The sequence below is a fragment of the Chelmon rostratus genome, chromosome 9 (assembly GCF_017976325.1).
Source record: "Chelmon rostratus isolate fCheRos1 chromosome 9, fCheRos1.pri, whole genome shotgun sequence".
NCBI lineage: Eukaryota > Metazoa > Chordata > Actinopteri > Chaetodontiformes > Chaetodontidae > Chelmon > Chelmon rostratus.
This window is the reverse complement of record NC_055666.1, coordinates 6,730,631-6,739,960: the sequence shown is the minus strand read 5'-3', so window position 1 is coordinate 6,739,960 and position 9,330 is coordinate 6,730,631. Positions and strand designations below refer to the sequence as shown.

General features: G+C 41.6%; 1 protein-coding gene across 1 annotated transcript; it reads left to right on the top strand.

Moving 5' to 3' along the window:
* Positions 1-386: 386 nt before the first annotated feature.
* Positions 387-9,327, top strand: hdac3 (histone deacetylase 3). Its single transcript, XM_041943792.1, has 15 exons — positions 387-554; positions 1,141-1,223; positions 1,382-1,524; positions 1,795-1,876; positions 3,321-3,377; positions 3,452-3,507; positions 3,636-3,769; positions 4,146-4,226; positions 4,396-4,469; positions 4,673-4,737; positions 5,786-5,875; positions 7,052-7,110; positions 7,383-7,462; positions 7,638-7,795; positions 7,895-9,327. The coding sequence occupies exons 1-15, from the start codon at positions 500-502 to the stop codon at positions 7,962-7,964; spliced, it is 1,287 nt and encodes a 428-aa protein (XP_041799726.1). The 5' UTR covers positions 387-499; the 3' UTR covers positions 7,965-9,327.
* The last annotated feature ends 3 nt before the right edge of the window (positions 9,328-9,330 follow it).

Sequence of the window (9,330 nt, the reverse complement as noted above, 5' to 3'; positions counted from 1 at the left end):
AAATGGTGGCAATTTTGTGTTAAAAAATTGTGATAAAATGTAGAAAAAGTTGATTTCCAACACTGAGTTACGCGCATAGGTGAGTTTGCATTTAATCAATGATCATAGTTGAAAATGTACTGATATATTACTTAATAGATGTATGACTTCATAATTTGTCAACGTTCAATAAAACGTGTTGATTGGTAAAGAGAAGTGGTGATAAAACATAGAGGTAATTGTTGTAAACAAAAAGGTGTAAAATATCAAAAAGAAATGACAGTTTACACGACAACAGTCTCAGATCATTGGTTATTTTCTATCGGGTGAATAAAAAAAGTGACTTTTATTTTTACTGTCGCTTCCTGCCCCGCCCCTCTCCGTCGCCACTGTCCCTGTCTGATGACGTCCTCGAGTCGCTGTTTACCATGGCGGCTATCTGCTAATTGAAAGGAAAATGACGGTTTTGTAGCTGCGAGAACAGTTTTCCGAAACAAAGTGAGAAGATATTTCGTTCAGAATGACCAACAGAACATCTTATTTTTATGACCCAGACGTCGGCAACTTTCATTATGGTGAGTTTGGTTATCGTAGTGAGCAGGCCTACAAAGCGAATGGCGCTAACGTAAGCTAGCTACATGCTAATAACTTCCGTGATATGTTTTATTTTGACATTTATTTTTTTAGTACTTTACGCTCTCTCAATGCATTTGGAAATCTGTTGTGCTGGTTTTCACTATAGCACAATTTCATATCTGTGGCTACATTTTCTTCAAATCCCAATGTATCTTGGCTGATGAGCTAACTAACGTTATGTTACCTGTTCTGTGCACTGATATGTGTTAAATCGTTTATCATGTTTGACTGTGATCGCCATCTCTCTGTGTTCACATTTGTGATGAAAAGGTTGTTCCTATAGCAACTTTAATGGGTTAAAACTGTCAGTTTGTTGCAAATGCAATAGCTTACAATGTGAATAATCTATGTAGACAGCTGAAGTGAAATTTTATCGCACCTTGTGTCCTTTTCCGACATTAAAAGCATTCACTAGGACTGTTTGGAAATTCAAACTTAAATGCACAAAGGATAAAAATATGTAATTTGGAAATTGTGTGTGTGTGTGTGTGTGTGTGTGTGTGTGTGTGTGTGTGTGTACCCCAGGTGCTGGCCATCCCATGAAGCCTCACCGTTTGTCTCTGACTCACAGTCTGGTGTTGCACTATGGACTCTACAAGAAAATGATGGTGAGCAGTAAGGAGAGATTTGGTTATAGATTCGTGCTCTGCTGGTGCTTCTCGAACTCAACACTCTCTCACTATTTTGTTTAAAGAAAGACTCAAATCAGGAGCATTATACTGATAAAACATGTGCTGCGTTATTAAAATTGTGTTTTTGTTATTAGGTGTTCAAGCCATACAAAGCATCTCAACACGACATGTGTCGGTTCCACTCTGAAGATTACATTGACTTCCTACAGAAGGTCAGCCCCAATAACATGCAGGGCTTCACAAAGAGCCTCAACACTTTCAATGTTGGAGACGACTGGTGAGTATTACTGTTTTTCATGAAAATGTTTTAGAAAATATTGATTTCTAAAGTTGTTAAATGATTTTGACATGCAGCGCATTTTAGTCATAGCATACAGACACCCCACACCCCAAGCAAAGCTGTGTGTACTCCTCTGAAACACTGGAGATTAGTCAACAGCTAAGATATCTGAATTCTCCACCTGATAGCCAGATTGATTATAACCGTTATTATAGAAATCACTAAACCCTAACCAGAATATTTTGTGCCCGTGTGTTTTTCTTTCAGTCCTGTGTTTCCAGGTCTTTTTGAATTTTGCTCAAGATACACAGGAGCCTCTTTACAGGGAGCCACTCAGCTCAACCACAAGGTATCACACACTCAAAATGCAATGCAAGCACACACTCACACAAACGTGATTTAAGTCAGTGTTGACACAGTGAAAAGACAGTTCCACTCTCACAAGCCTCGTAGGCATTGATTTACTTTCGTTGTTACAACCCCTGTCCCAAATAGTTGGGACACTGTGTAAAATGTAAATAGAAACATAATGTGATGATTTGCTAAACAATGAAACATATTTTATTGAAAGTAGCACAAAGACAACATGTCAGATGCTGAAACTGAGAAATGTCATTGTTTTTCACCTGCACAAATGTGCAGGTTACCTATGTGCACCGATGCACCCCCACACCATCATGGATGCTGTATTTTGAACTGTGCGCTGTTAACAAGGAAGATGGTCCTTCCCCTCTTTCGACCGGACGACGCAGCCTCCATGATTTCCAGAAAGAATTTCAAACTGACAGTTTTCTTCTTCACCTCAGACCATCCTAAAGAGCTCAGGACCCGAGAAGGCGGGGGTGTTTCTGGATCTGGTTTATGTACGGTTTCCTCTTTGCGTGGTGGAGTTTCAGCTTGTGTCTGCAGTGATGAACTGTGTTCACAGACGATGGTTTCTGGAAGTGTTTCAGAGTCCATGCAGTGACGTCCACTACCGACTCCTGTTTGAAGTCCTGTTTTCGCTGCAGAGTCGTCTGAAAATCCTGGCCAGCTAACACTGGTTTTCAGTCTTGTCCCTCGTGTACAGAGATCTCCTCAGATTCTCTGAATCTTTTAAAGACATTATGATGTGTAGACAATGAAATCCACAAATTCTTTGCAGTTTTAGAATAACAAACATTATTCCTAAACTGTTGCACTATTTGCCAGCACAGTCTGTCTCAGAGTGGTGAACCCCTCCACATCTTTACTCGGCCTCTCTGGAGGCTCTTTTTAGATCCCGTTATGTTATTAACCTGTTGCCGGGTAGACAAATTCATTGTCAGATGTTCCAGCAGCTGTTTCCTTTTAGCATTTTTACATCTTTTATAGTCTTTTGTTGCCTCTGTCCCAACTTTATATCCTCATTCTAAATGAGGCTATAATTTAAAAAAAGTAGGAAATTTCTCACTTTCAACATTTGATATGTTGTCTTTGTGCTATTTTCAGGTAAATATAAGGTTTCAGTGTTTTGCAAATCAAAATTTTCTGTTTTTATTTACATTTACATACATATTACAAGTGTGCCAACTCCGTCGTATTTTGGTTGTTGCCATGACAACTTCCTGTCCTGCTCTGTGGTTTCTGCCCTGCAGCAGGCGTTTAAGATGAACGTGTTCCACAGCTGATACCTAAATCATTGGACATTCCACCCTCGGACAGTGTTAACACGTCATTGTTGAACTTAAACAACACTACTGGCAGACTGCTCAGCACTACAGATTCATGATTTTGTGACCTTATATTGATCGCCATTCAACTTTATTTTCCAGATCTGTGACATTGCCATCAACTGGGCTGGAGGTTTGCACCATGCCAAAAAATTTGAGGTCAGAAAAAAGTCCTGTAACACATTTCAATTCGTTTGTGAATGAGGACTAACATAAGTTTTCTGTGTTTGCAGGCATCAGGCTTTTGTTACGTCAATGACATCGTCATCAGTATACTGGAGCTGCTCAAGTAAGAGGACGCTCCTGAATAATCTTCATGAAGTGTTTACTGCATTTGTTTCTCTCTTTACAAATGTGATTGTGTGTGTGTGTGTGTGTGTGTGTGTGTGTGTGTGTGTGTGTGTGTGTGTGTTACAGATACCACCCTAGGGTTCTCTACATCGACATAGACATTCACCATGGTGACGGCGTACAGGAAGCCTTTTACCTGACTGACCGCGTCATGACTGTGTCCTTTCACAAATACGGGAACTACTTCTTTCCAGGAACAGGTGCGAGCAGCTTTAGGGATCTAACAGATTGGTCAGATAGCTTCTGTTTGTTTCGAGCACACGCTGGACGTTTCTGCACAGATTCTGAAAGTACTCATCTGCACGGCACATTTACTTTGGCTTAGCAGCTCAACCAACAGACGAATAACTTTATTTGTTGAGCCATTCATTAACTGTAGGGCATGTACAGCTGAGCAAATGAATGGAAAACTATGCAATAGTGAACATCTCTAAAGCAAGTTGTAATTGTTAAATACGGTGATTTCAGCATCTTCAAGCTTTAGAAATTGTGCACCAGCCCTACACACTTCTGATTTCATTTTTTAAAGTGGTCTGAGCTGCTTTAATACAGTGTGTGTGTGTGTGTTTGCTGCAGGTGACATGTATGAGGTGGGAGCAGAGAGCGGCCGGTACTACTGCCTCAATGTTCCTCTCAGAGACGGCATCGATGACCAGAGTGAGTAACTCCCTGCACTCTGTTCACTATTGAAATGTAAATGTAATTATTGTCCAGAATAAGACACAGAGCTGCTGTGTCGACTGTGTCAGCAGCTCTGGAGATTCATACTGTGTGAGACATGACCAGCGTGTGTGTGTGTGTGTGTGTGTTTGTGTGTGTGTTTCAGGCTACAGGCAGCTGTTCCAGCCGGTTATTAAACAGGTGGTGGATTTTTACCAGCCCACCTGCATCGTTCTACAGGTCAGTGAGTAATTCTGGATCTCCAGTGCAGAACTCATCTGTTTGATTAGCACTAGTCATCGCAGCTAATGGATCGTTCGCTCTGCGTGTGCGAGGAAACGACGATGCTTCGGCTTTAGTGTGGTCAGGCCCAGATAAAGTGAATTATCAGACTGTAAGGCTGCAGGGAATGGTGGGATGATTTCTGTGTGTTCTCCTTCCAGTGTGGAGCAGATTCCCTGGGCTGTGACCGACTGGGCTGCTTCAACCTCAGTATACGAGGACATGGGTGAGACTGGCTTATTATAGCTTAGTCTGGCTCTCTCTTTCCCTTCCCAACATAACACTGGCTGTCCACAAAGCTGGTCAACTGTCTCTGTTAACTGTCTCCAATCCAGCTACAAGCAGGTTCATGCGAGAGTTGTTAATTAGTCGCTAATTTGCTTGATGATCAAACCGACTATGAGTATGCGATGCACATAAAAAGACTGTTTCTGGTGCCACAGCAGAGAAGAGAAACAAAGGACTTAATGTCTGAAGAGGTCTGTGTGACCCACATGTTGTGTGTATAATCATGGGAGCTAATTAACTGTATGGATTAGTTTTCTAATCAGAGACAACAGAGGCGATAGTTTTTATTTCCAATTAGCGACACAAAGTCGCCTCATGTTGTTCGGAGTAAACGTTCAGCATGCACGCTGTCAGGAATCCCTCTGGGAATCAAAGAAACCGTGTAATTAAAATGCAGCAGCAATCATCATTATGCATTCAATGTTTGTTAGACGCTCTGTTTTCAGACCAGGGTGTGCAGGGAAAGCCTGGAACAGTAAACTCTATGTGGGGATCCGATTGGAGTGGTGACTCAGTTTTTCCAGTGATCTGATTGGTCAGTCGTCGGGCTGTTGGCACGTTTTGATCTGATCCTCTGAAGTTAACCTGCTCCTGTGCGGGTTCACCATGCAGCATAGGTTACCATGGTTATCTACCCCAGTTAAACATGAGCCAGCTTCGTGACGCTGGTAACTCTGCCCAAAGACAGCCGAACCCACTAATCTGGCTCCATGGTCCAGGTCCTAGCTCAAATCGTAATCACATCTGTCTCTGTCTGATTAACAGCATGTCAAAGAATTTTGATGTGTCACAGTGTGTGACGGGTTGTCTTTGGAAACAATGACGTGATTTGATTCATTTTTCAATTCAACACTCTCATTTACAGCCTATCACACCTACTGCATGCACAATGCCAACATAACACGTTTCGATCAAGAGTTTAACATGAAGTAATAATGAATTCACTTGTGTTTGAATGTCTGTCTGCTTTGCTCTCTGTCTCTCAGCGAGTGTGTGGAGTTTGTGAAGAGTTTTAAGATTCCTCTGTTGGTGCTGGGAGGAGGAGGATACACAGTGAGGAACGTGGCTCGCTGCTGGTGAGTAGCTTGTTGAAACTTTATCGACAGAATGTGAGGACAATTTTGACAGTGTGGCAGAGACATTTATGTTTAGGGCTGTTGAAATTAGCCAAAAAATGAGATTCGATTATTCCTTCTTAAAAAAAAAAACAGCTTTGAAGTATCTATTTTTGCACATTATGTCCATGAGAGAGAAAAACCAATAAAACCAGAGACACACTACTTGTGTATTATTTCAGCATAAACATGCCTTTCAAAATATCCACGTACTTACACGTTGCATGAAATCATGTCCTCTACCATGATGTTGATTTAGTCGCTTGTTTCAGCTTGACCTACATTTAGTTTTCAACCAATGAAAGTGACGTTGTGTGCAGAGCCTTCAGTTGGTGCCGGTCCACGTGTTTAAAGAGATTCCAGCCACTTATTATCTGATTATGATGATTTTCTCCAGTGTTTTAGAGCGCTGCAGCCAGGAAACAGGCTGGAGGGCGAGTTTGATAGTAAAACCTCGTTGTCTTGTCTCCTGTTGCAACAATCCCAAGCTCTGTAAACACAAAATGCTGCCCCCTGTTTGTTTGGAGTGACCTCTGACAGGCAGCCTGTTCTCACACATGTTACTGTAGTGGTGAGGAGGTGGTTTGTTGTTGTGAGCGTGGTCATGATGTGATTCAAGAGTCTTTATTGTCATTGAACATGTCAATGAAATTTTCATTGCAACCCCCATGTTAGGAACAGATAGTAAGAAAGATAAGAAGACTAGAAAGAATATAATTAAGATAACTACAATAAAATAAAATAAACCAACATGCAATAAAAATATTCGTAAAGCAATTAAAAATATAACAGAATGAAAATATTCTAAGGCAATAAAATATACAAAACCAATGAACAATAAAATATGGAAGTGAAATGTGCAACAGAATAAAATATACACAGTGATATGTACCGACAGAATAAAATATACCAGTGGACAATAAAATATACCAATGAAAATGAAGTGTGCCAATATACTAAAATGTATATAATTTAGTTAAGTGTATGTGTGTACCTAAAAGTTAAGTACACAGAAAGTGCAGGTGGAGGTGGAGGTGGAGGTGTAGGTGTAAAGTGCGGTGTGCAGTGGTTCACAGTTCTCACAGTCTCTATGTGGGCTTTGGTATTTAAAATCATGGCTGCTTTGTTCTGTTGCAGGACCTTTGAGACGTCTCTGTTACTGGATGAATCCATCAGTGACGAGCTGCCTTACAGCGGTGAGTTAGTGTCTATTTGTCACATTTTCTCGGCGCCCAGAGTGGCTTCAGTATCAGAGTCCTGCTATGTTTCTGTGGGTCAGAGATCATGCATTTACTGAGTCGAGGTAATAATTTTCAATCTTGAGTGTCACCTGTTGGAAGAGCATTTTGACATTTTGAATGTGCATCTGAGTACACGACCTCTGAAGAGAGAATTCAGTGCAAACAAACATCTCTGTTCCTTTCTGAACCTCTCTGCGTTCTTTCCATCCTTTGTTTGTCCTCTGCAGAGTATTTTGAGTACTTTGCTCCAGACTTCACGCTGCACCCTGATGTCAGCACCAGGATAGAAAACCAGAACTCCAGACAGGTGAAGCACCATCCCATACTTACTAGTGACAGTGTTATAAGAGCGTTAAGTGTCACGCATTGCCTCTGTATAAACTACTTTAACAGTGCTGTTAAACAGTTGTTTGTTGAGCGCATAACAATAAAGAGTCACGTAAACCCACTGTGCAGTCGTAACAGTGCATGTGTTGTTGCAGTATCTGGAGCAGATCCGTCAGACAGTGTTTGAGAACTTGAAGATGTTGAACCACGCGCCCAGCGTCCAGATCCACGACGTTCCCTCTGACATGCTGAGCTACGAACGCAACGACGAGCCCGACCCTGACGAGAGGGGGGCCGAGGAAAACTACACCAGGTCAGTAACGTTAGAGGCTGGGCGGCAGCTAAAATGACGTTTTTCTTATCTATGACTCGTTCCCGTGTCTAACTGGCGTGAATAATGTCACTCCCTCAGGCCGGAGGCAGCCAATGAGTTCTACGACGGAGACCACGACAACGACAAAGAGAGTGACGTAGAGATTTGACCTATGAGAAAGAGAGGAGCGGATCTTTCCCATGCAGCACTCCACCACGACTTCACTGCAGATTTAACAGAAACTCCTAAAAACTTCTGGGAGGACTGAAAAGACTGTGAAGCTCCGCTCTTTTTCTCTTTAGGTTCTGTTTTTAAAAGTCCTCAATCAGCTGCCCTTCACACTCACATCACAGTTATTCCATGACCAGAACTCATGGGAACAGACGTGGCGTCAGCACACCTCCAGCAGAATCCACATGTCTGTTTGGTTATTTCAGTCGTCACATGTTGATTATTGTAACGGACGGGAGCCTAAATTACACGTGCTTTGATAATGCTGACTGACACATGCACACAGCATATCAGCTGGGTTTTGTCTATTCATGTAAAAAGATTAGAGGATCAGATGATCCTTATCGTTCTGAATTTACAAGCGGAGGTCAGCTAGAATCAGGACTCAAAACAAACCGTCTTTTTTGTATGTGCACACGAACAGTCAAATGTCTAGATTCTGATTATAGCTCTTTCTTTTGTTCTGTTTTCTTTCCACTTGTTATCTTGTTCATGTTATTGTAGTAATGAATGAAATGTATTTGACTTTTGAAAGAGGAAAACATCATCTGCAACTAATTTTACAGCTACAGTATTTTAATCAACTGAATTGAACATGTAAACATCCACGTTTGGGTTTAGGATGCAGCCTAAGCAGAGTTTCCCCACACATATAGAAGGTCACAGTGGACTTTGAGCATCTCAAAGGTACATTGTGTCAAAATATGACTCATGCGTATGTGAGAGCGCCTGCCAGGATCCATCAGTCACACATCAGCCAGTTCACATGTTTTCAACCACGCTTAAACTGTTTTATTCTTATTTCACAGTCACTCTATTTTATTTTTATTCATGTGCCTTACAGCTCTGAAAAGCTGAACACTGCTGTAGAGCTGGGCACCTTCACATAACTTCCATTTGAACTTTTATTTGGATTTCTACAAGTGAACATCTGTACACGAGGCTGATCCGAATTAGAATTGCTCCACCAGGCTGTTCATTCCTTTCTCCTGTGTGTGTCCATCATGTAGAGGAGGACCACTGTGGTGACAAGGCTGGTGGTTGGGTAGTCAGAAGATTTCGTACTGCAGCTGGTAGTTGACTTCCTGATCAGGTGTCAGAGTGCCTGTCCTTCACTGTGCAACTTAATTAAAGTGGGCTCATTACTGACGTGCATTAGTGGCAGTGGAACAATGTTTGGAGCCACAGCAGAAACTCTACCATCTGCCACCTCCAGTCCTCTTTCAGCCACAAACAGGTTTTATGTGATTTTTGATATTGTTGTTACTTTTGTTTTTAATAAAAAAAACAACTAAATGAATCAC